Raw genomic sequence first — 27,329 nt, 5'->3', positions numbered from 1 at the left:
AAGGATGGCCTGGGATGGAACAACTGGAGTGGCGTCGCTCTGCTTCCTGAGTCTCCATCCTCCAGTGGGGGATGAAGCTGTTCTCACAACGAAGGCAAAGGAGCAAGGAAAGTGGAAAAAACCTCACGTGCTTTTTCAATCCTAACATCCCACTGGCAAAGCATGTCACCTGGCTAAACTCATAATCTATAAGGAAATAAAACCTGCCTTTTTAGTGAAACTGCAAAGTCACGTGGTAAAGGAGCATGAATACAAGAGGTGCAGAAGTGAGACCGTTAATCTTGATGTTTGACATATGCTCACCGCTCACTTTGCCACCTTGTTAACCAGGGTGGCTGGAGAGTAAGATGGCAAGTTTTCCACTTTAGTAGTTCTGGTTCTCTGTGTTTCCTTTAATTTCTGCTTGCAGCCTACCCATCTCTCCAGTCTCTAAAAGCGCCACTCTTTTCCTGCATGTAGTACTTTAACCCATATAGCTGAAAGCCACCAGGTGGCGCTTCAGAGATTCTGCCTGGAGATGACCTTTCATTAGGTATGCTTTGTTTTCCAAGATTCCATAGGTAGCTGTTTTATCAAATGTTTCATAAAAGCTTTTTAATAAAGCAACTTCCTCATCATTCTTCCAGCCTCAGCTAACAGTTTTCTCAACTCCCTACTGAAGCCAAAAGCACATTTTCAGGCATTTGTTGGTTGGTGACAACTCCCCACCTCTTGAATTTTGTAGTAGTTACCTATTAACAAAATAAAGCCAAAAAACAAATAACCACACATTTTTTGTTGACGCAGAAAGAATGTTTACCATAAAGTTATCGAGTATTTGCACCACCTCAACATTCGTATTAACTGTCAATACCTTTCCCTACTCAATAACTGAAAATTGTTGTCTCCAATACATAGCTTTCATAATTAACAATTAGTGCAACATTTTACTTTGCAATAATTACAAATGCATACTTTGACTAATGGAACTTGGTGACATCTAGAAAGAATGCTTACCTATATTTGAAAATGAATAATACTCAGATGCCCATAACAAATCTAAATGTGATAATAAATGCTCATAATAAATCTCAGTCAGTGGATTAACACTGATATGATGTTAACCTACATAATCACAGAACTGCTCCAAACCAGTGCTGAGCCATACTTTGGTGTCCTCTATGCCTTGCAAATTATAAAATGCCCACAATCTTATATCCAGTTTTTAATCTGGAAGGCAAAAAGGGACAACGATGGGGAACAGCGGACACCATCAGTGTAGTCACCGTGTGTATCTTATCTCATCTCTCAATCTTCATCTACAAAATTGTAGAGAAGATTCAAACACATCCAATCCCTTGCTTTTTTTAAACCTTACAGACGGGCCAGAGGAAGTGGACTTATATTATCTGACAGTCCTAAAGACAGATCACTTTGAAGTTCTGGTGTCATCCTTCCCTTAATCAACCCGTATGGAGAGTTCCTTCTAGTTCTTTACAACATATATATTCCACCACCCAATTCCTCATGGGGCCTGTGCCACACAACTTTCTTTCAATATTTACTGAGCATCCTCCATGTGCCAGGCATTGTGGTAGGTTCTAGGTATACTAAGGAGCATTAATTGAATATACACTGCTTTGGTATTTTTTTAAAAATCAACTTATCAAATGGTACATAGTACCAAGACCTATACATTTTTAGCAGCTTAGCTGGCAATAGAATTTTTTATGGCTATTTCCTAAAGAGGTAAATTTCTTGAGCAACTCTGTACTTCATAGGAAAAAGCCCTGTTCTTTGCTCTAGCATAGCAATGATTTAGCTACTCTTATTTTTTATACACAGTCATATATATCTTCCTCCCAGTGTTTCCACGATGTATGGAAAATATACTAATGCTGATCATGATATTCTTTTTATTGAAAAGCAATATAAAACATGTTAGGAATGAGAGGAAGGTAATATTTTACATTATTTCTGTTATATTTTTATGCTTTATGCCAGAATTTCTTCCCATAACTATGTTTGCTTTATCTGGAACATTTCATATTACATTTCTACATTATTGAAAGTATTAGTGTTTAATTTAGGAGAGCTTAATAAACTGTTAATCTGGGAACAACGGTCTTTCCCTTTTTTGGAGCGCGCTCATTTATGTAGTGTGGAAATCTGATCCCGTTCTCTTCCAATCAGCCAACAGTTCTTTTTGTACCTCTTCAGGCAGTTCATAGAAAACTTCAGGATCAATGTCAGAAGGAAAAGTAATTTTCTCATCGGGAGACTCTTGCTCTCTATTTTCTTTAAGTCCTTCATAACCAGAGACTGTTGCCACTGGTTGCTTATGGCTGTCTGTGGTGCGGTTTTTGGACAAAAGTTGTTCACTCTGCAAATTTGGAAATGAATGGAAAACAGATACAGCAGGGTTTGTATTTGAAAAGTGGAATCTTTGAGATTCTTTAGGTCCTTGACTCATTCGTTCATCTTTTAAGCTACTGTCTAAATAATGTGAATACTCTTTTTGGCTAGACACATACGAGGAACTGCTCCCGCCTGATGTTCCTGGTTCACAGGGAGATACAGAGGAGACCTGTTTGCTTTTGGGTACATGATCTTTAGGATTTAAGGAACTATCCTGCTTTTGTTTCGTAGAAAAGAAAGACAACACTCCTCTAGAAGCACGTAATGGACAACTCAAACTTCCTTTTCCTTGAACTTTTTCTCGGGATTTTCCAGAAAGGATTTCTTCTTGAATATCTACAGGAAGCTGCTTGAAGACTTCTTGGTCAATATCCTCGGGAAGTAAGGAGACGGGAAATTCATTACTGTCTTTTTCTTTAGAAGAATTTATGGGATCTGGTGGAGACTCCCCAGTTCTTGTACTTTCAATCCTTCCAGTTGGTAGAAAATCCCGATTTGTTTCCTTGTCTTTAGAAAAATCCTCCATATGACAGTCTTTCATTTTCTAGAACATAAGGATAACAGAGTAATTTAGGTGTCTGATATCTTTTAAATATTCATGCTGCTGAAGTCTAACTGTAGCTATTATGGGACCAACATGCTTCTATCCTGCTCCATAACTTCAGTCCTTCCGGCCAGTTCCAAATAACTAGAAATGATTAATCCACCACAATTAGTCACACTGCTCTGTGGACCTTTGCTCACTATTCCAGGAAGAGGGCTTCCTTCCTAGACAGCACTGAGCCAGAAGGTAGGTATGTATCTGGAGACCTGGAAAGGACCTTAACAATCATGTATTCAAACTTCCAATTGTGAGGATAACAGAATGGTGGCCTATGCAAATGATGACTCACCAATGACTCAATCTAAAACACATATGTGCACAGATAGGATCAAGGACTGGTTTTCTAAAATTCTCTACTTTGAAGTGTAACATTTAACAGAAAGAAAAAAAATACTTCTACAGTAAAAATCCGATATCATTTATAAAATGTAACATTCTTTTATATGTACCTGAAATAAAAATTTTAAAACATCCTCCATTTTAATGTGTATAATTCTCCCTCTAGTTTTAAGCACCATAAAAAGTGTATAGATAGTCAAATATAATTCAAGAAACATTAACACAACAGTAATTTCAAAAAAGTAAGAGCAGAAGAGATTTGGGCCAGAGCACTGACTGAGCGCCTATTGTGTGCCAGACGTGAACAAGGTACTTGCACTTACGTTTACCCCTCTAACACTACTGTGAATTAAAGACCTTTAATCGTCATTCTACGGACTAATTTTAAAAAGTAAACATCTTTCAAAATTTCTGTTAATAAAAAGCGTCACTGAAAAAAAGTACTTTGAAGAGGGCACTAATTCAGTATTTCCGTAACACTATTCTGTTCTCACTATAGGCTTAAATGTAATAAAAAATACTACTAAAATTATATTAACAATAAAAGAAAATAACAAAAACATTTAAATTAAGAGTTAATGGTAGGCATAAATAATTTAGTAAAAGATTATTTTATAAAGCATCCCACATTTGGTAAACAAAAGTTATAGAATGGCCATCTATATAGCATTTTCTTTAATCATTTGAAATTATGACTGACCTCTGCCTCTCTATTACCATACTCTTAATTCCTACAATTATAAAGTGAGCATTCATACTCTATCAATATTGCTACCAGAATCCAATATAATTTCAAAACCAAGAAAATTTAAATACTTGAACAAAAACATTGGTGTGGGGGAACTGCTGGTAGCTTGTGTATAAATTGACAACAAGATTCGATTTCTAGTTATTTGAAAACATTTTCATATGCGCTCACCATCATATTCCTATATACTGTTAAAAAATGTTTTAACAGTTCCAAAACAGAGTACCTCTATCAAGGTTTTCTCTTTTATCCAGTGATGCTTATGTTTTATTTTTAGACTACACTACAATATACTTAAGGCTAGTAACCATAATATGACAGATACTACTAATATATATAAGTAAGTCATTCAAATCTCATCCCCCAAAAATCTCTAAATTATATCAGTTAAACACAAATTTATATTTGTAATTTAACTAGACAAATCCAGTAACAGTGTACTTACAAAACTGCGCTTTCCAGCGTGTGAAGTTGTTGATAATGAAGGTGTTAAGTAATAATCCATAGTCCCTTTCTTCGCAGTATTTAGGGATTTAAGGTTGCAGAAGCACACACTTAATAGGGTAAGATGAAATGGCACCTTCACATTCACCATATTTCGAAAAAGTTTCATAAGGATATCAACCATTGGGGTCATCACATCATAATTTCCTAAATAAAATGTGTAAGAAGACAATAAACATACTATGTCATAAATTAATGTTAAGAGCTTAATCTAATTTATATTGCCTAGATTAAGAAATTAAAATCCTAGATAGATATCATTGGGACACCGTGACATTACATACTGAACTGGGACATCTCAACATTAACACCAAATGCCAAATAAAACTTTCCAGAGGGTTTGAAATGTTGAACTTTTAGTTGTGGGAGAATGTAGAGGTTGGAAAATCTCCGCATAAAATTAAAACTGAACAAAATGGTCAAAAATAATCATTTTGAAATTCTGGAATGAACCAAAGGTGAAAAAATTGAGAAGCACTGACTTATGAAAAACTGCCAGAACTCAGGTACGAAAGCGGGGACAGCGGGCTTCTCAGCTGGAGTCGTCTGTATCCCCCACTCACAGGGCAGCTGGGTAGCAGTCTCACCAGGAGGCGGCTGGCCATCAAAGCCAGCAGCTTTGCTGCCAGCAAAGACTGACCTGATTGGAGGAAGAGGGCAAGAGCCCGCAACCGGCAATGACGCCAGAAAAATGAGCAAACTGGCCAGGAAACCAATGAGATCACGTGGCTCTTGAGCTGGGACAGCAACTGTGGCTAGGGTGAGTGATGACCAGTGGCCCAGACATAACATTCAACCAGGAGATCGGAAACGAGAGAACCACAGCTGACTGAGAGCAGAGAAGGCCTAAGCGCGCCACGTGTCTCTGCCTAGAATAGACAAGCATACCAGGGAGATGCAAGAGGGAGGAGTGGAAGACAAAAGCCGAGGCAGTCCTGAAAAGAGCCTACGTCTCAAAAGTGCCCTCCAACCCAAGCACATCTCCCTGTACAGATGAAAGCCTTCCAGCCTGTGGTATTTGAGCAAACTTTTGACCAACTATTTTCTAACCAAACTATGCAGACAACAGGGTAACCTCCTAGGAAGCCAAAATAAATGTTTTTAATTTCAAAAAGAACCTAAGCAGAGAAATCAGGGCAACCCATCACAGGAGAGGTAGATTATGCAGCTTAAGTCCAGACAAGTTACAAACAAAGAAAAGAAAAAAAAACACCCACAGGGGAAAAAATCCAAATTGAGAGTTTTACATTATCTAAAATGTCCAATCGTCAACAAGATATTACAATACATACAAAAAAACAGCAGTGTAATTCATACTCAGGTGGGGAGACCGGTCAATAGAAACTGACTTTAAGTATGATTTAGCAAAGACTTCAAAGTTGCTATTATTTTTCTCATGAGTTTTTTAAATTTCATTTTCAAATTTTCGGGTGCACTGGGTCTTCAGTGCTGTGCTTGGGCTTCCTCTGGTTGTGGGAAGCTACTCTCAAGTGGTGGTGTCCGGGCTTCTCACTGCTGTGGCTTCTCTTGTTGCAGAGCGCCAGCTCTAGGGCATGCAGGAGTTGGGGCGCACGGGCTTAGTGGCCTCATGACATGTGGGATCCGCTCAGACTAGGGATCGAGCCCATGTCCCCTGCAATGGCAGATGGATTCTTAACTACTGGACTATCAGTGTGCCTGCATGCATACTAAGTCACTTTAGTCTTGTCCCACTCATTACCCCACGGACTGTAGCCCACCAGGCTCTTCTGTCCAAGGAATTTGCCAGGCAAGAATGCTAAAGTGGGTTTCCACACCCTCTTTCAGGTATCTTCCCAACCCAAGGATTGAATCCCTGTTTCCTGCGGCTAACACGCCTATAGGACAATATCAAGCACATGTGCAATGAGAGTCTCAGAAGGAAGAGAAAGAAAAAGGAAAGAATATTTGAAGAAACAAGAGCCCCAAACTTCCCAAATTTCATTTAAAAATTTAGTCTACAGAATCAAGAACCTCAATAAATTCCAAGTAAGATAAACACAAAAACCACTGGAGAAGCGAATGGCTACCCACTCCAGCATTCTTGCCTGGAGAATTTCATGGACAGAGAAGTCTGGCAGACTCAGTCCATGGAGTCACAAAGAGTCAGGCATGACTGAGGGACTAACACACATATAGTCAAACTGCTAAAAGAGGTAAGTGACTTGTCATATAAAGGAGAACAAGGCTACGACAATGCCTGGTAACAATTTACTGCCTCTCAACTCCAAATCACACTTACTGCCTGCTGTGATAATGGGGTAGACTCTGAAACTCTTTTTACATTAAACATAATCCTTAAGCTTTGTCAGTGGAGAGAACTGGAGGATCACTACATTAGAAAGGGGGCTTCTCTTCCTGTTCCAGTATACTGTTTTTTACTTTTTCTTGCTTCTGTAACCTGGTCTGTGCACAGTACATACGTGTGGAAATATCTACTAGTGCTCTGCCACACCACATGTGAGTGGAAGGCCCAGTCCCTCAGCAACCCCAGCCCCAGTCAAGCCTGGCACCACCAACGCAAACACTGCACACAGCAGGCCTGTGGCTCACCTGGAGTCCTTCCACACACCCACCTAACAGGCTTGCCCTGCCTATGCGGGTTGTTTCCTCCAGCTCTTCCTATGCAGGCACCATGCCCTCCACCTTTGTACTAGCAGAAAAATGAAGATCTCTTCAGTATGAACACCTACTGATCTCAGCTTGCCCACATCCTGGAGGACTATCAACAGAAGCCCTCCCAACACAGACGCCTGTGTACCCCAGCTCATGCGCTGCCCTGCCAGGGAGAAAACTCCCATCATCCCAAGGCTGCCCATGTGCCCACCAACCAGCTGCAGCTCCTCTGGGGGTCAGGGGGTGGTTTCTCTTGGCCCAGTAACTACGGAGCAGCTCTGGGCCAGGTAACTCAAAGGATTTCTCCACCATCCAGTGTTCTGCAACCACATCTTCTCCTGGAGGGGAGGAAGACTCTCTTTCCAAGTCTGCTCTTCCTTGGCTACTTTTCCTTAGCCCCAGGGTACCTCTTAAGGGTATCTTTGTATCTTGATAGTTATTCCCTATCATAGTTTAGTAATTTTTGAAACCTTCAGTGTTCAAATTTCTGTGTGGTTATGCTTTCTTGATTGAAACTAGTAACAGGAATCTCTCCTGATTAAACTATTTAACAGCTGCCTCTTCATCAAAAATAATGGAACACAAAGCAATGGAATACCATACTCAAAGTATGCAAAGAAACCAATCAAAAATTACATACCCGGACGAACTGTCATTCAAAAAATGCTATTTTAGAGGAAGAGGCCACAAATTTTAGTTCAGTAGAATGGTATGACAGTGTTGCTCAACTCTTCTTTTCAAATGCAAATCCTGGAACACGCTCCAGGACAGACCATAAGCAAGGCAACAAAAGAAGGCTCAATAAATATAAGAGGACTGAAATTACTCAAAGTATCTTCTCTGGTCAACATAAAGACAAATTGGAAATCAACAATAATTATATGAAACATAATTATATGAAACATAATCAAATATTTGTAAATTAAACAGCAAATTTCTAAATAAGTTTAGGGGTCAAGGAGGAAATCACAACAGATATTAGAAACTATTCTGAGCTTAATGAATAAGAAACACAACACAACTTATGGAATACAGCTAAAGAAAGCACTGCTTAAAAGGAAATGTGTAACTTTAAACCTGAATTATTAGAAAACAGGTAAATATAAAATAAATAAAGTAAGCTGCCCATCTTAAGAACCCAGGAGGAAAAGGCATATTAAACCTAAAGCAAGCAGAAAGAAGGAAATAACAAAGATCAGAGTAGAAATAAATGAAATACAAAGTAGAAAGAAAACTGAGAAATTAATGACACCAAAAGTTGAATCTTTGAAAAGATGAACAAAACTGATAAACCTTACTAGAATAACAAAGGAAAAAAAAATCATCAAAATCAAGAATGAAAGAGAGGATATCACTGTAGACCCTATAAAAATGAGAAGAATTACAAGGGAATATTAACAATTCATGATAACAATTTAGACAACCTGGATGAAATGCATACATTCTGAGAAGATACAAATTACCAAAACTGACTCAAAATGAATAGAAAATCAGAATAAACTCATAACAAGCAAAGAAATAAAATTCCTTTAAAAAAAAATATTTCCACAAAGCCAAGGACCATGAATAGCCAAAACAACTTCATAAAAGAACAAAGCTGAAGAACTTACACCACCTAATTTCAAAATCGTACAAGTATCAAGACAGGGTGGAACTGGAATAAGGATAAACATACAGATCAATGGGATAAGAAAGGCAAAAAAGAAACCCTTACATTTATTATGGTCAGTTAGTTTTTGACAAAGATGCCACGGCAATTTAATAGGGAAAGAACAGTCTGTTAACAAATCCTATGGAACAAGTGGATACTCACATGCAAAAGAATAAACTAAAACTCTAATTTTACACAACACATAAAAATTGATTCAAAGTGGATTTAAATATAAATCTTAAAAGTATAAAATTTCTGAAAAAAAAAAAAGCATAGGAAACATTTATAATCTTTTCATTAGGCAAAGAGTTTTTATATATGATATCAAAAGTAATATCCATAAAAGAAGAAAAAACAATGAAAGACTACTACATAGTCATGAGAATGAGTCAAGAAAATGGTAGTATAAAACATAAATGAGAATATGAAAAAAACTGAAAGCCTCTATACTGTTGCTGAATATCTACCTTGTTATACTTACTGGAAAAAAATCTGGCAGTTTCTTAAGAGTTCAACTACCATACAACCCAGAAATTCCATGCTTTGTAATCTACCTAAGATGAACAAAAGCATATATCTGCCTGATGACTTGCACCCAAATGTCCACAGCCCAGTTTTTTAGAACAGCCAAAAAATGGAAACAATCTAAATGCTCATAAAGAAATTATCTCATGCCATATAGTTAATTATCATAGTTTGGTGTTTTCTTTGGAGTTGGGAAGCATTCTCAACAGGGCATTTACTTTTATTATCTATTGAAACAAGAAAAGTTTTCTAATGAAAATTTCTTGTAGAAAAAAAGTACTTAATAGCTCACTAACTCCATGTGAGGATTACCCATTTTTGGATCATTTTTCTAACTCAAAGTTTGTTTTTTTAAGAGTTCAACCTGCCAATTAAATGATCAGAATGCCAATTAAATGATCCATTACCTGCTCCTAACTTCTGAATTATGTGGGATGGAATTGGGCACTGACGACTCTCACGGTTGTAGTGCTTCTCAGATGAATACCGACGGATTATTAACCTTATTGTATGTGGCTTCCTTCCATCTTGGCAGACTCTAAAAATAAAGAGAAACAGGAAACAAGGAATTAGAAAAAGTTGGTTTTTTTTTTTTTGGATTATCGACTATACCTCATTTATTTAAAGGTGCCAGACTGAGTAACTGTAACAATTATAAATATAGTTGATAATCAGGCAGTAAGCAATAAAGGTCCCTGAATAGCTCAAGTAAATTTCATAAAGTCTTCATAATAAAATTCTTGAAATTTTAAATGTAAGGCTCTCAGGCCTCACACAGAATTGAGTGCTATCAGGAAAAAAGCAGAAATAAGATACAACTGTAACAAGCCATTTTATTATCCAAATCCAAATCATAACTAAAAGTAACATGTTAAAATCAGCAGGAAATTTAAGAAACTGAGAATCATTTACTGACAGAAGCAAATATATGAAAAATGACAAAATTTTTACACATTAAAAAGACTACAAAGAGAAAACAAATATTTAATGAAATTATTTGTCAAAAAGCACTTCTCAAATATATCCAAGGGAGTCAGTAATATCATCATTATATGGCATATTAGAACAATAACGTGAAGGGTCAATTACATATTTAGGAAAGGAAACACTCGTCCACGAATCTTAAAAAGTGATCCACCAAATGATCTTGGTTTTGTTGTTGAAAACAAAAGTTTTAATGCCATGGAAAATTTGCTTAAAAAGTAGAAAATCTAATCACTAACAGAAAATAAATGTCATCAAAGAATAACATTTACCTTTCTATATGTATGCCAATGCACTAAAAGATCACAAACATGAAATACAAATAGTATTAAGCATAATCAAATTGATTCTGAATTAGAATATTTAGATTTTTGTAGTAAGCATTTTTTTCCTTATTGCTTAATCACAAAACTTCTTGACTGCTGTTTTATTAAGATAATAAAATATCTCAACTGGTTCCTATAAACATGTTACTAGTTTAAACATCTTCCAGTTAAACTTGTTCTGTTAAGTTAATATGCAATTCAAAGAGTATAATTTGGCTCCTGTAACTAATTAAGACATACAAAAAAGGGGTTAAACTCTAAGGAATCTTAAGGCCAGTGCCTGGAGAAAGGATTAAACAATGTATGATTTTATACCTCTTACATATCTGTCGTATTAATAATCATATGCTCAAGAACAGTCACGCATACTCAGATACTTTTTTTTGCCAGCTAGATGGCATTATATACCTCAGTCACTGAAATAAGAAGCCACTGTATAGAAGAGGGCATGCTAAGCAAAGATAAGGAGATACGGTTAATAGTGTTTCATAGGTTTAGGGCATCTAGACTCATTTCTGGGTTGATTCTTCAAATAAGGGAACCTATAAAATGTATAATTCTTGTGGTTTCCCTTTGTCTAGAACTGTTTCCAGTGGCTTGGCATTTCATAATAGTCTTGTTTAGCTGAAGCAAAGCAGATGACCCAGTTTCACCAGCATCCTCAAAGGCTCGGCCTGAGTCATATCCCTGAAGCTGCGTCATACAGTCAGCCAGCTGCATGCAGCAAATGATGAGTTGCATGGCCTTGCTCAAGACACGAGAACTACAATGCATGTGGCAGCAAAGTTGAAGGACATTTCACTTTATCCGTTTTCTGAGAGTTAGTCATCCAAAAACGATTTTTTTTAGTCACAGAGGCCATCCTAATATCATTACGGAAGCACACTTACCCAAAGCTGTTAGACCCCTAACATCCCATTTTGAGAAATCAAAGAAATGGGAGCAAAGGAAGTAACACTCTCCTATGGAGTATTGAGAAATTGATATATGACGGCAAAGGAGCATCAGAAAACAAAATGTCTTTTAGTTTATGCTATGCTATTTGTATACTCATAATTCCAATTAACACTCTTCATGTATTTAAAGGCCAGTAACCCTGAGCATACACACAGTCACCCTCACTGCTCACACAGAGTCCCATTAAGTTATTCCTTCGTCTGACTCTATAGTCTGAGGCACAGGAAATAAAAGGGTTCTTCTGCTTTCTCCATCAATTTGCTATCCTCAATCATCACAAATTTGTAAGTGTAGCGATTCCAGAGATACCCACAAAACTCCCTTAGGTATGATCAGCAGCTTAAGAGCCACAGTAAACCACAATGTTACTAATACTAAGACCAGTGGAAGTAGATGAATTACATTTAGTTAAGGACATGTGTCACTATCTTTGTAATACTTTATAATGTGGAGGTTCAGAGATAGATGATCTTTACATGTTTAGTCTCCAGTTAATCTGCAAATTCCAAGAAAGAACATCAAGTATACACTATACATAGTATATATATATATATATATATATATATATATATACACACACATATATAGTAAATATATAGTATTTCCATGTACTATACACAGAATCTGTAAGATGATATGGTAAAACGGAAAAATCACCTGTTCAAAAGACTAGCAAGTAGTTCTTCAATCTTAGTTTTAGCTTCAACTTCTGATGAACATTTTTTAAATGAATCTTCCTCACTAAAGGACTACCAAAGAAGCACAAATAAGTATTAATATAAACCCAAATAAGCATATCCAATTATCAGTGTATATGTCAAATAAATAATCAACACTTTCTTTACCTCTTATGCTTGATTTGAGCCATTTAGCTCACTTTTATACTAAATCTTTTATCTGCAAGTTGTACTCCACTAGAAAGTGCATTGGAAATCAAGAAAATTACAAAGCTCTAGTACCAATGCCAAGCTTTAATGTGTAATTACAGTGAGGCTCTTAATTTCCTAGGACTTGAATCTCAGTTTAATCTTGGGCAAGTTACTTACCCTTTCTAAAATACAGTATCTTCATCTTAAAAAAAATTATGGGAGGAAAAGGGAGTAAGGGAGGGAGGAAAAAGTATGAACAAATGTTAATACTACCTACATGAAAGGTTTATGATGACTATGGGATAATATATATATATTATTATCTCACAGGAAAAAAAAAAATCACTGTTACCTGGGTGATTATAAACTTTCTCCACTTCCTAAATCATTAGACTACTCTGAAAACAATATTTTTACAAATTATTTTGCCTCCTATATACAATACAGGCTATTAAAATTAAGCAATAGTCAAAGTGGCTAACTTGAGATTTAAATACTAATTCTTAGATTCAATTTAAGAATATTTATTAATTTAATATAATAGCCTTCTCACAGGAAAACGATCACGTACTAACCTAGTAAGCAAATTGGAACGGTAAGAATACAGTAGTAAAACTGGAAATCTTTATCTCAAATAATGTGACCACCAGTACTCCATTAAAATAAGTAACATCGTCACATACCTGAGGTGGTCCTGAGGGAGTCACAGGAGAGTCATCCTCTCCAAAACTGAGCTTCTGGATACGCTGAGCAACTGAAATTCCTAATTCCTTTTCTAATATCTTGGATGGAAAGGTCTGAAGATCACGCACACTACTGATGCCCAGTGCTTCCAGACGTTTGGTCGTTTTATAGCCAATACCTAAAGCGAAAAGAGGCGCATGTAGTGTTACAGTAGCTTTGCTCTTTAAAATTAGCTAGTTAAAATATTGTAAACATATCAACCACATCTTTTGATACCATAATTTTGGATACCATTGGTATTTTTGTTGAGATCAAACTTAAAATTTAATGCCACAGAAATGAATTTTAATACACATATTACTGATAGTCTATAAAAATGTAAGCATTTGATCTTCAGAAATACAAATTTGCCCAATGATATGAATAGGTCATTGAACCCCTCAAGAAAATCAGTTTCCTCACCTTTAAAATAAAAACTGGACCTAGCTGCTTTCGAAGGTCCTTTGTGGCCCTAATATTTTATATACAATCCCAAAATAGAGTTAGTGAAAGACCAATTCCATTCTCTAGATGGAGGTACAGTATTAAAGTATGAACCAGGTACTAAAAATAAAGGACCATATGTTTCCAGGTTATAACTTTCATGATCATATTCAAACAATATAAAAGCAGGGAAAATTAGAAAAGTACTTTCATATATATAAATTCCTAATATAGATCCTCTCCAGAAAACGTCAGGTTTTTGGGGGGGGCTTTTGGTTTTCACCAAGAGCCAAGTACACTTCCCTGATGGCTCCCGCAGTGCAGGAGTGACGGGTTCAATCCCTGGGTTGGGAAGATCTCTTGGAAAAGGGCATAGCAACCCACTCCAGTGTCCTTGCCTGGAGAATCCCAGGGACAGAGGAGCCTGGTGGGACTCCACGGGGTTGCAAAGAGTTGGACCTGACTGAGCAACTAACACACACAAGAGCCAAGTACACAGACTCTACAAGAATTAATTATGCATAACTGTAATATTTAAACTTAAAAGAAATATAGTAAAACCAATATATGTTTTTCAAATATATTTGTCTTACCAGGCATTTCCTTTATGTGGTTCAAACTATGAATGAGCTCTTGAGAACTTTCAGGTAGTAAGACTGTTTGTTGATTTGGTTTAAAGACGCCAGAAACTAATTTTGCCAATAATTTATTAGATGCCACTCCAGCACAGCCAGTGAGACCCAGCTGTTGGTACATGGCTTCCCGCATCTCGGCCACAATCTGAGATCCAACAAGGAGTCTGATGTGCAACATGTCACGTGGGTTTACAGCTATAGAAAACAGCCGATGTTGTTAAAAGTCATCATCAAAACGTTATTTGTTTTTTAACAAATGAGTTTTTAAAAGATAAAGGGCTTAATCTATATCCAATCCTACCCCTCAACACCACCACACTGCTGCACACTTAACTAATCTCTTTTGGCTCTTCACAGCAATTCTGTAAAATAACTATCACAAGTGAATTCCAAGGGCCTGTGATAGCAAATAGATACTGAGAGTGCTGAATGATTAACAGATTACAAAAATTGATCTCTCATAAAAAATTCCTACTGGCACTACCAGAACTTTTACTCATGTTTACCGGGAAGTAAGCATAAAAGTAAAAATGTTACATTAATGATATAGCTAACATTTCAGATTCAAAGATTTGAATTTAAAGTTTTCACACTAGTGGTATGTGCTACTAAAAACAATTTTGGATTTGTATACAGTTTAAGACATCTTTTATTAAAAGTAGAGGGAAACTGCCATATAGAAACAAACTTCCTTAGACGTGAAAATGACACTAGAGTTATATCCTGATCCTCAGGAGTATTTATGTCTGAAGTGCCATGATGTCTACAACTTGCTTTCAAATGCTCAATGATCTATCAGCAGATCAATAAACAGTAAGATAAAGCAAATGTGTAAAATGATACAAAAGGAGTATCTACAAGGAAGGGCATAATGACTGTTCTCACTGCACTGTTCCATTAACTTCTCTGTAGGTTAAAAAAAAATTAACAAAATCTTATGCGAAAGAGAAAAGAATCATGAAGAATTACTTTGTAGGCCATAAAACCTAGGTCTCTATAATATGTTCTAACTAGTAGACTCCAAGTTTGCTGTAAAAATTATACAGAAACACACCTGGAACCTTCTTGTTACCCAAGACCTTGTAAGTGACAAAAGAGCACAAGTACAAAGGACACGTGAAAGCTTCGTATTTGCTTATAAAAGAGAACTGAAGCTCCACCTCTTTTCTTCTTTTATATCAGACAGGTGGAGAATGACTGGAGATTGATCACATCAGCTCTCGAAAAGGGGAGTAAGAGGAAGCACAGGCGGGCTGAGACCCAGGAGCAAGTAGGTCAGGACAAATCTTATACAGGAACACAGGAGCTTGCCTTCTACGTGGTAGGGTCTAGAAGTCACCAGCAGTCACTAGATGTTTGACAGCCCAAGGAGATATTCAGTGGAGCTGACTACAGCTTATTTTCAAACACAATACTGCCCTGGAAATATCATCAGTCATTGGCACTTTAATTGTGAAGGAGATGAATTTGAACTGATTAACTATGAGCATGCAAAGGACGGTAGGTAGGCCAGGATAAACTCCCACAAGGGCTAACGTGGGAGGCTCTTGGTGCCCTGGGAGAATAGAAGCGAACAAGCAAAGAGGCAACAATGGCAAATTTAGTCTACCTAGAATTTTGCTTAAGGTGGTTTTAGGAAAACCAAAAATTACTCCAAGAAGCCAACTCCTGTAACTTAAGGATGGCCTAAAAGAGGTATGACACTTAAAAATGGTTTACACAGGACTGTGTCAGAGAAATGAAAAGTGCACAAAGCACTGAGCTGTAGGCCATCAAAATACCTTTTTCTGCCTGTTTAATATGGAATAACAATATCTAATTTTAATCACCTTAGATGGCTGAACTATGGCAACAAAAGCCATAAAACTTTCGAAAGACACAGTCAACTCACTGAACTGACTGAACATTGAGAAATGCAGGTACTTTAATTTACTAAATAGAGTGCATAAGAACCCACTTACGTTGATTATTGTATACATGACCCGACACAGTCAGTGCTGAGAGCTCATCACTTTGAAGCTGCTCGAGTCTCTTCTCAACCATTTCTGTTAGATCCACAAAATTTTCATCAAACCCAAGTCTCTCAACAACTGGACTAAATTCTTCCAACAACTCTAAATTAAAATAAAATTTTCATCAAACCCAAGTCTCTCAACAACTGGACTAAATTCTTCCAACAACTCTAAATTAAAATAATACTGGAGCACAGATGTAACTGAAGTTATAACTAGAATAGATTTAACTCTTTTATGCTTAAAAAATAACAAAATAAAGGTTGTACGTATATTCACAATTACACAATATCTTGAATAAAGTCAGTTAACTGGGATTTTTTTTTTCTGTGCCATATTCTGCACAAAAGCAGTATTTTCCAATAAAATAAGTCCAAAAATAACATTCCCTGGGCAGATACTCATAGCAATATATTTAGCACAATCTCCTATACCAATAATTTATCTGTAGTACATTAAATGTCAATGAAAATAGTTAATTATGATCTTGAAGCAGTAGGTCATAGAGTTTGCTTAGAAAAGTAAAGTAATAATATACTCAAGCTATATTTTTCACTAGAATTTTAAAAAGGCAAAACAAAATAAAACCTAAATTTCCAATGAATACTAAGTCAAAAAGAAAAGTTACTTAATACAAAATATACCACAATGCAATATTTTGACTAGTCACCCTCCAACTCATCCCATAAGGACAGAGACGGATCGTGACTCACATGTATGTCCAGCCTCTAGCGCAATGCCAGTCCTTATGTCAAATGTTTCCTAAATTGAACTGAACCAAGATTTGAAATAAGTTCAAAAAGACTATCAGGTCTCATTTTTAGGATTAAAACTTAACTTTGAAACCATTAAGAAGAATTTTCACTTCCCTCTGAATCATCTACTGATACCAGCTGGGTGGCAGAAAACAACTTATTAGTCACTTATTACACAAAAAGGCTTATGTTCTTAAAGTCCTATAATATGAAAGCTCTGTTTTATTAGTGCTAACACTGATAACAGCAGGGTAAAACAGTTAATAAAGAAACAGTATGATCTAGTGACCATCAAAAATCACTTCCAACCTACTGAGAGAAAACCGAGGGAAAAACTGACAATGTGTCTGCCCATATAAAAGAATTCTTTTGAATTTCCCTCACCAATTTCTGCCTTTTTTCTCCCAAAAGTATATATCTGATGCCTAGCAGTAACAAGTAAAAAATAAAAGCTTATCAAAACAATACTACAATAAGAAAAATAAAGGACAAATTTTAACTACCAAGCAGAAAAGCAAGTTAAATACAGAATCATGTACAAAGCTGGTAACTGCTGAACATGGATTGATTATATTATTTCTATTACCAGGTCACAGGAATAAATCACTTATCCATTTGTGAAGTTAATCTTTTTTGCTGTCAATATGTCAATTTCATAAACAAGATGCATTTATTAAACCTTATGATTACACAAGGCCAAAGAAAGGAGTTTGTAATTAGAGAAAAAAAATGGAATACTGTAGAATAAAGGTATGAAGTAAATAAGGTTATATGTCATACATAGGTCTGAGATAAATTCAGTATAGGACTATTAGGCTACATTCCTATTTCAACTCTAAAAATATCATGAAAAAAATCAACAAAATAACTTTTTATCAATGTATAAATCATGCTTAGAATATTTCTTGTTATTATATTAGTGCATTTTTAATTCTTTCAAGATACTAATTTATAAATTAAGAATCAGTGTAAAAACTGAGATTTATGCATTGATTTTCTAGTATACTTTTCACTGTGAAGAGCTGCAGTGGTACAGAAATCATTTAGACCGATGAGTCTGACATTATAAAGCAAAAAAGACAAAACATGTATATAAATGACCAAAAGTACACCAAAAAAAATGCTCAAACTTCTCATAGAGAAATGCAAATCAAAACAATGATTTACTATTTTTTTCGACTATCAGGCAAAATCTTTATGAATATCTAATACTCTCATACATACTAGCAACGTGCTAGGAAAACCTGAAGTACACCACATAGCAGTATTCAAACTTCCTAACGCAAATTATCTTCGATCAAGCAGTTACCCTTTAGGAACTTAGGTTATCTTCACGAAACCTAAGGATATCTTCACCAAAGTATATGAAAATTTCCATATGAAAATGTCTACTGAAGCACATATTGATATTTTTTAGGAGCAAAAAGTTGGTAAGAGCCTAATAACCCCTCACTATAAGAGTAACTTGGAGAAGGAAATGGCAACCCACTCCAGAGTTCTTGCCTGGACAATCCCAGGGACGGGGGAGCCTGGTAGGCTGCCATCTCTGGGGTTGCACAGAGTTGGACATGACTGAAGCGACTTAGCAGCAGCAGCAGCATAAGAGAAACTACATAATTTATCATCCAAAATGAGATATCTTTTGAATTAAAGGAGATGCAATTAATGATTACATACGGACAACAGGTGTAAAATGAGACATACTGTCTTCAAATCAGTAAAGGAATGGTTAAATAAGTTTGGGACAAAATAGAATATTGTGCAGGCATTAAAAAGAATGAGAAAGAGCTATATGGATGATGTGAAAGATCACCAAAAACAAAGATGTACAAGTGTATGTATTACATCATCTCTTCTATGTACATAAAAAAGTATTTTCTGAATATTCAGATATATACATACAATTGTGCACAGATACACAAGTGGTATTTTGGGAGCACAGTCTTGTCTTTTTTGCTTGGCTATCCCTTCTTCCCTCATCCCCCTGTTTCAGCACCACCCTGCCCCTCCAGGGAGAAGGAAATGGCAACCCACTCCAGTGTTCTTGCCTGGAGAATCCCAGGGATGGGGGAGCCTGGTGGGCTGCCATCTATGGGGTCGCACAGTCGGACACAACTGAAGTGACTTAGCTTAGCTGCCCCTCCAGAAGTTACCCAGTAATACCTAGTACAAACCCTCTCTTCTTTCTCTTCCTAAGCGTACATAGACACATACACATATGTGGGGGAAGGTGTTTGGGTCACTGTTTTACACATATGGAAAAACCTGATACAGGTTTTTGCATCTTGCTTTTTACCCACTCAACAAGGCATACCTCTATGAATCAAATGAAATGATACCAATGAGCTATTTTTAATGGCCATGTAATATTCCATTATAGAGAAGTCTTAAATTCATTTAGCCATTTTCATCCTGATGAACATGTTTTCATTCCATATTTTTAGCAATTATGAATCATGCTATGAGACATTTTTGTACATATGTGTTATCATTTTATTTCTATTTGATAAATCCCTAGCAGTTATATTTTTGGGTTAAAGAACACAGTATGTATCTTTAATTTCAAAAGATGCTTCTAGATTGCTTTTTTTAAGACTGTAATTCTTTGTTTCTACTTTTTCTCACATTCTTATTTTTAGGAATGAATTTAAGCATTCCATTTTCACATTGTCCAGTTTGCTTTTTGTCAACTGCCTATTCATATCCTTTGTCCATTTTGCTTAAGTTTGTTTCCTCTTATTAATTTGTAAGAGCTCTGGGATAGTATATTTAACCCTTTCAGCTGAAAACTGCTACAAATAACAAAAGAACAAATAAAAAATACTAGCAAACAAGTAAAAAGCTGATTCTTACACACTTTAAAATGATATCTATTTGCCATATTCCAGTACACGTATGGTTTCATTTTTCCTATAATTTACTAAAACAGCAAGATTCAAATCCAAACCTTAGTAAGGGGGAGTTTATCCACACTGAAATATCTAAATATTTCAAATTAGAAATATTTCAAATACATAAAAATCTAAAAAAAAAATCTAATATACTCATTATCTTTGCTAACAGTTCCTAACAAATTGTTTTCTAATTATGTTAAACATTACAGAGGTCTCTCAACTACCATTAGTACATTAGAGTACAGCATATTTCTTCATAGTTCATTCAAGCTTGCATTTAAATTTAAGTATCTGGTTTTCTTTGGTTTATCTTCTTCCATTTTCTCACTTTAAAATTTTTTTACATTTTCTCATATTCATATAAACATCACCCATGACTGAGTTCAATTCCTTCCAACTATACGTTTCTTTCACCATTTACTCATGACATATTAAGTCATTCTCATATAATTTTTTTTTAAATGAGAAAGCCCCCAAATAAGAAAACTGACTTATGCACTTTACACTTACTGAACAATCATGTAGCTAACAGGCATCCTATATAAAATTTAATGCTGAAAGTATATTGCCCAAAATCTGTACCTGTAACCTTGTACGACATCTCTCTGTAGCGAGTCAGGTCTTCTCCATTAACTAATACTAGCTGTGGACACTTTTCTTTTGCATCTCTGACACTCATAAGTTTCTTAACTCCAAGTTTCCTAGCTTCATAGTTGCAGGTAACCACCAAATACTTCTGCTGAACCCCTATAAAAAACAAACATTTTATGAGAAAATTGAAAATTAAAATTTACTTATTCCATATTATAATTGTAAGTTATAATACAATGTTTTGATAAGAATAAAAAGCTCTATCTCAGTTAAAAAATATAGCCTCCATCCATCAAAGGTCTATGAAGTACAATTTAACAATCAGGGGCTTCCCTGGTGGCTCAGATAGCATAGAATCTGCCTGCAATGTGGGAGACCCAGGTTCAAACTCTGGGTTGGGAAGATGATCTGGAGAAAAGAATGGCTACCCACTCCAGTATTCTTGCCTGGAGAATTCCATGGACAGAGAAGCCTAGCGGGCTAAAGTCCATGCAGTTACAAAGAGACAGATATGACTGAGCAAATAACACTTTCACTTTTACCACAAATCAACAATTCTATGAAGTCTTCAGCAAAAAGATACAAATAAAGTCCTTCCGGGATTTTTTTCAAACAATAAAAAAACAAATTACATTGAATTAACTCTATATAACTTTATATATAACTCTAGGTTATGTTTGGATGTGAGAGTTGGACTGTGAAGAAAGCTGAGTGTTGAAGAATTGATGCTTTTGAACTGTGGTATTGGAGAAGACTCTTGAGAGTCCCTTGGACTGCAAGGAGATCCAACCAGTCCATTCTAAAGGAGATCGGCCCTGGGATTTCTTTGGAAGGAATGATGCTAAAGCTGAAACTCCAGTACTTTGGCTACCTCATGAGAAGAGTTGACTCATTGGAAAAGACTCTGATGCTGGGAGGGATTGGGGGCAAGAGGAGAAGGGGATGACGGAGGATGAGATGGCTGGATGGCATCACTGACTCGATGGACGTGACTCTGAGTGAACTCTGGGAGTTGGTGATGGACAGGGAGGCCTGGCATGCTGTGATTCATGGGGTCGCAAAGAGTCGTACACGACTGAGCGACTGAACTGAACTGAGGCCATGTTTTACCAAAAGTAAGGTGGATGAAAGTAACTGACTATAATTAACTACTAGAAAATCTAACTTGTCTTCTGAATAACTTCCCAATTAATATAAAGCTATGTTCTGTTACAAGTGCCAACCTCCTGCTGCTGCTGCTTAGTCGCTTCAGTTGTGTCCAACTCTGTGCGACCTCATAGACGGCTCCCCCGTCCCTGGGATTCTCCAGGCAAGAACACTGGAGTGGGTTGCCATTTCCTTCTCCAATGCATGAAAGTGAAAAGTGAAAGTGAAGTCGCTCAGTCGTGTCCGACTCTTAGCAACCCCATGGACTGCAGCCTACTAGGCTCCTCCGTCCATGGGATTTTCCAGGCAAGAGTACTGGAGCGGGGGTGCCATTGCCTTCTCCGAGTGTCAACCTACAAAGTTATTAGTAATCTCCCCCAGTAAATGTTCTAATGACTGAACTTTTCTTCACAGTAACCTACAGAAAAGATTAGACAGTGAAGTGGCATTATGAGCCCCCTCCATATCAAAAAGATTAAATTATGATCATCTACACACTGCTTAAAATTTCTAATTTACCAGTGACTTATAATTGCTAAAACTGTTTGCTTTTTTCCTAAAATTCTCATATTATAAACAGGAAAAGAAACATTTCACTTATTTTTGATATGTCAGATGATGCCCCAAAACAGAATCACGGGGTCAAAAGTAATAAATCATGATTCATCAGTAAACTATATTAAAAAATCAGATTAGTCACTTCCTTAACTAAAAAATCAGTCTTTTAAGGCAGGATTATACGGACTCACCATTGTGTCACCAGCCCAAGTTAAGTAGTCATATATTTGTTAATGGTGGCTCAGCAGTGAAGAATCCACCTCCAATGCAGGAGACTGGCGCTCGATCCCTGGGTTGGGAAGATCTCCTGAAAAAGGCAACCTACTCCAGTCTTCTGGCCTGTTGAATCCCATGGACAGAGAAGCCTGGCAGGCTACAGTCCATGAGGTCACAAAAGAGTCGGATATGACTTATCGACTAAACAAATTAAAATGCAGTAATGAATAATTACCAGGAAATAAGGAATATTATGCTGACAGTTTCTAGGAGAAAACAACATAGGCTTTCATTTGTATTAGCAAATATTGTCGTTGTTGTTGTTTAGTCATTAAGTCCTGTCCACCTCTTTTAGGACCCTGTGGCCTATAGCCCACCAGATTTCTCTGTCCGTGGGATTTCCCAGGCAAGAATATTGGGAGTGGTAGCCATTTCCTTCTCCAGGGATCTTCCAGACCCAGGGATCAAATCCACTTCTCCCACATTGGCAGGCAGTGGATTCTTTACCACTGAGCCAACAGGGAAGCTGGCATCTTAATTACTTACACAACATCTTACAATGCTACTAATTAGAAATGCCTAATGAAGAAAATTCAGGTTCCCTAATCCTAACTCCTTGACATCTTTAGGAAATTTTAAAGACCCTAGACCTTAGAAAGCCAAAATGTACTCATCAGTCATCCTGTTCCTTAGTAAACTAAGCTGAGCTGAATTGGGCTTTATCAAAACCAAAGTAGACACCAGGGGGTAGCAGCAAGTGACCAAAACTGCTGTTTATGCTTTTCAGTTTAGTTCAGTTCAGTTGCTCAGTCGTGTCCGACTCTTTTCGACCCCACGAATCGCAGCACGCCAGGCCTCCCTGTCCATCACCAACTCCCGGAGTTCACCCAAACTCATGTGCATTGAGTCAGTGATGCCATCCAGCCATCTCATCCTCTGTCGTCCCCTCTCCTCCTGCCCCCAATCCCTCCCAGCATGCTTTTACTCAAAGATAAATCCTTACTACATGCATAAAATTTTAGAAATTTACTTTTCTAATGTAAAAATAAAATATTAAAATAAGCCAACACAATACTAACTCCCCAATGTAAAATGTCTTTGCCTTTTATTTTAAAACATACTTATGTTTTCATGAAAAGCTTGTACTATGCATGCCTTAATATTTTGGGTTGTTCAAAATCCAATTATTTTGTCACACAAAATCCAAATATTTTGTTACACAATTCAATAGTTAATTTCAAAAGTGGGAGAATAGTTGAAAATGCCTATTAAAATTTTTTAAAGGTTATTCTTGAGATAAAATGGCTGTAAAATTTCAAACATTGAGAAAAAGACTAGAAGTTTATTGTGGTCTTCCTATTTGATTAATTATACTACTTCTCTCACATTTGCCATTTAGAAAATGAGGCTCATAAAGTTTACATCCAGTAGTGAAACAAAGATTACTGTCTATGAAGCATCACAGAACTGCTTCCAACATTAATATGATTAATAAATCAGAATAAATAATAACAAATCATATCATACAATGAAAATAGTATCAAAGTCCAGAATTACCTAAAGGTTTGTCCTTTAGTTCTGGATTGGAGATCATTTCTACTTGTGCGTAAAAGCAATCCAGATCCACGTGTACTATGACTCTACATGAAGAACTTCCTGCTGGTTCCAGCTCATCATGTACTGTGGCACAATAAGCAACCAAATGAAAAAAACACATTCAGCTTGTTTATCGTCTCTGAGCAACTGCCATTCCCTTAAAACATGGCAACCAAGAAAGAATATAGAGTGATTTTTAAGTTTTTTTTCCTGGATTTATCACATGTGTCAAAGAATCTAAAACTTACAAGGATATGAGAGAAACTCCACCCACAATAGAGTCCTCAGTCCTGTTTACTAGTTCTTTGTGTATTGCATTTTTCTCAGGATAGTAATAAATTTTAAGGGAAAAAACCTTTTATCAATAACAGAAGATGCAAGAGTTAATCCTAGGACTTTGAAGTTTATAGGAAAATTTACAGTAAGTTGGAAAGGGCTGAAAAGTTTATAAACACAAATCTTCCAACCAACTTAAAAATTATCCTTCCCTGGTGGCTCCTTGTAAGATTTAACCTGCCAATGCAGGAGACTAAAGTGACTTAGCAGCAGCAGCAGGAGACATGGATCAAACCCCGGGTGGGAAAGATCCCCTGGAGGAGTAAATGGCAACCCACTCCAGTATTCTTGACTGGAGAATTCCATGGACAGAGGAGCCCGGTGGGCTACAGTCCATTCCATGCAGTCATAAAAGAGTCAGACGTGACTTAGGGTCTAAACAACAAAAAATTATTCTAAGTGGCGTGTCCTTAAAAAAATAACCTGAAACACAAAACAGAAGACAGAATCTCTGGGTCCCAGTGGACTATATTTAGCTCCCATGAGATCAGGATTATTTGGTTCAATGCTGAATAGCCGATACCTAGACTACCAACAAATACTTGCTAAATTTAAATATTTGCTATTTAAATATTTAAATACTTGCTAAATGAGTAAATATTTCCTGAATTTTAAAAAGTAGTTCACATCTTGGTGGAGGGGGCAGAGGAATAAGACAGATTTCAGCTATTAACAGCAGTTAAAAACGTGGCAGGCTAAAATGCCATGTGGTATCCTGGTTTGGAGTTTGGAACAGAAACAAATTAAATGGAAAAAAAAATCAACCCTGGTAAAATCTGAATAAAGCTTGTCCTTCCGTTAAGAGTATTAATTACTATGCCAACCTTACTTTAACAAATGTATCACGGTGACGTAAGACATTAAAGTCGGTAAAAGTTATTTGTGCATCTCTCTGTAAACCTAAAAGTATTTAAAAATTTTAAACCTTTTTAAAAACGAAGGGCGGGAAGGCTGGGAAGGAGAGAGCCTTGGCCCCAAACCACGGGGGCTGGGCCCCGAGGCTGGAAGCGGGTCAGCAGAGGCGGCCACTTGCAGACCCGGCCGGGTTCGGTTCCGAGCCGGGCGGTCCCTTCCGCTGAGGCCGGGCCGCAACCTCTGCCAAGTGGGCGACAAGGTTCCCGCTTCCGCAACCCTGAGACACCCGAGGCCCCTTCCGCTTTCGCGGGGCTGTTTGAAGGGAGACGAGCGCAGCCTCCATTACCCCACTGGACGCGCCCGACCTTCCCCTTCTGGGCCAAGCCGCCCCTCTCGGGGACCTTGGCCTCAGAACACCAGGCGGCGATGGGCCGCTCTCTCGGCGGAGCCGGGAAGACGGCGGGACGCGGGCAGGAAGGGGACGGTCGCTCTCCAACGGCGGCAGCCGCCGCCGCCGCCCGGGGCGCCCGCCCTCGTCGCCCCGCCCCGCCTGCTCATTTACACCAAGGGAGGTCGTCGAGCTCGTCAGGCTCCAGCGCCCCGGGCCAGCCGCCGGGCGCCCCCGCCTCCGCCCGCTCCATGGCCCGAGTCTCGTCCGCTTCCTCGTTGCCGCCGCCTGCCTCCTCAGGCTCCACCCCCCGCTTCTCCATTCCCCGCCGGCGACCGCCCACCGAAAGACAGCTTCCGGCCGCGGCTGCCCGCGCTCCGCGGGAACAGCGGGGCTCGCACCTGCGCAGTGTGCGCTTAGCCGCGGGCTACCGGGACGGCAATGGCACCCCACTCCAGTACTCTTGCCTGGAAAATCCCATGGATGGAGGGTCCTAGTAGGCTGCAGTTCATGGGGTCGCTAAGAGTCAGACACGACTGAGCGACTTCACTTCCACTTTTCACTTTCATGCATTGGAGAAGGAAATGGCAACCTACTCCAGGGTTCTTGCCTGGAGAATCCCAGGGACGGGGGAGCCTGGTGGGCTGCCGTCTATGAGGTCGCACAGAGTCGGACACGACTAAAGTGACTTAGCAGCAGCAGCCCGGACGGCCACCGGGGCTGCAAATCCTCCTGACCGGCGTCTGGGACTTCTCTCCTGCGTAGCCTTGAAGGAGGATTTACCATTCCCAAACAGCTCTTTTTTTTTTTTTCCCCCTTTTGGTCTTCGGAGTTACTTTCTTATCACAAGTTTTAAATGTTTATTTTTATGTAGAAGGCAGCTTGTTCTCCCGGTCAACTGTTAGAAATGCTAACCTGGAGATGCTGAAATTTTATGGTGATGGGGGTGGGGGAATAGATGGAAATTTTGGTGAGAGCCAGGCGACCTTGTAAACTAATATGATTGTGTTAGTTGCTCAATCGTGTCCGGCTCTGCGCAATCCCATGGACTGTAGCCCACCAGGCTCCTCTGTCCATGGGATTCTCCGGGCAAGTATACTGGAGTGGGTTGCCATTTCCTTCTCCAACTAACATGATTAGCTAGTATGTTAAAATTTGCGTTTTGTTGTTTGACTCAAAGATACTGTGACACTGCTGTATTTAAAGTGGAAAACTTAACAAGGACCTGCAGTATAACACAGGGAACTCTGCTCACTGTTAAGTGGCAGCCTGGATGGGAGGAGAGTTTGGGGGAGAATTCGTGTATAGGTGTGGCTGAGTTGCTTCACTGTTCACCTGAAACTGTTGCAACATTGGTAATTGTCTATGTGCCTGTGTGCTAAGTCCCTTCAGCCAGCTGACTCTTTGCCGCCTTATGAACTGTAGCTGGCCAGGCTCCTCTGTCCATGTGATCCTCCAGGCAAGAATACTGGAGTCGGTTTGCCAGTTCCTTCTCCAGGGGATCTTCCCAACCCAGGGATCAAACCCACATCTCTTAGGTCTTGTGCATGGGCAGGCAGGTTCTGTACCACTCAGTTCAGTTCAGTTTGGTCAGTCGAGTCCCACTCTTTTTGCCACCCCATGTACTGCAGCACGCCAGGCT

The 27,329-nt window shown here is 38.1% G+C and overlaps 1 protein-coding gene across 5 annotated transcripts; it reads right to left on the bottom strand.

Annotated features, from left to right (window-relative positions):
* Positions 1 to 1,875: 1,875 nt before the first annotated feature.
* On the bottom strand, positions 1,876 to 26,032 carry POLI (DNA polymerase iota). 5 transcript variants are annotated; one of them, XM_070361568.1, is made up of 10 exons: positions 25,862 to 26,032; positions 24,070 to 24,192; positions 20,584 to 20,748; positions 16,302 to 16,385; positions 14,299 to 14,535; positions 13,222 to 13,400; positions 12,327 to 12,418; positions 9,810 to 9,940; positions 4,534 to 4,739; positions 1,876 to 2,941 (listed from the first exon to the last, which is right to left on the bottom strand). In XM_070361568.1, the coding sequence occupies exons 1-10, from the start codon at positions 26,007 to 26,009 to the stop codon at positions 2,132 to 2,134; spliced, it is 2,175 nt and encodes a 724-aa protein (XP_070217669.1). In that variant the 5' UTR covers positions 26,010 to 26,032; the 3' UTR covers positions 1,876 to 2,131. The 5 variants fall into 5 exon arrangements, with proteins under 5 accessions (XP_070217669.1, XP_070217668.1, XP_070217672.1 ...); XM_070361567.1 differs by having other exon boundaries at positions 16,302 to 16,454; positions 25,862 to 26,030; XM_070361571.1 differs by lacking the exon at positions 25,862 to 26,032 and adding an exon at positions 25,646 to 25,848 and having other exon boundaries at positions 16,302 to 16,454.
* Between the last annotated feature and the right edge of the window lie 1,297 nt (positions 26,033 to 27,329).

The sequence above is a fragment of the Bos mutus genome, chromosome 24 (assembly GCF_027580195.1).
Source record: "Bos mutus isolate GX-2022 chromosome 24, NWIPB_WYAK_1.1, whole genome shotgun sequence".
In the NCBI taxonomy this organism is placed as follows: Eukaryota; Metazoa; Chordata; class Mammalia; order Artiodactyla; family Bovidae; genus Bos; species Bos mutus.
Note: the sequence above shows the minus strand (reverse complement) of the source record. Positions and strands in the feature narration are given on the sequence as shown.

Coding starts and splice junctions, on each gene's coding strand:
- POLI (XM_070361567.1), bottom strand. CDS start 26,009: ATGGAGAAGCGGGGGGTGGAGCCTGAGGAGGCAGGCGGCGGCAACGAG. Junction 13,401..14,298: donor CCACATAAAGGAAATGCCTG/GTAAGACAAATA, acceptor TTTTCGCTTTAG/GTATTGGCTATAAAACGACC. Junction 2,942..4,533: donor ACGCTGGAAAGCGCAGTTTT/GTAAGTACACTG, acceptor CTTATGTTCTAG/AAAATGAAAGACTGTCATAT.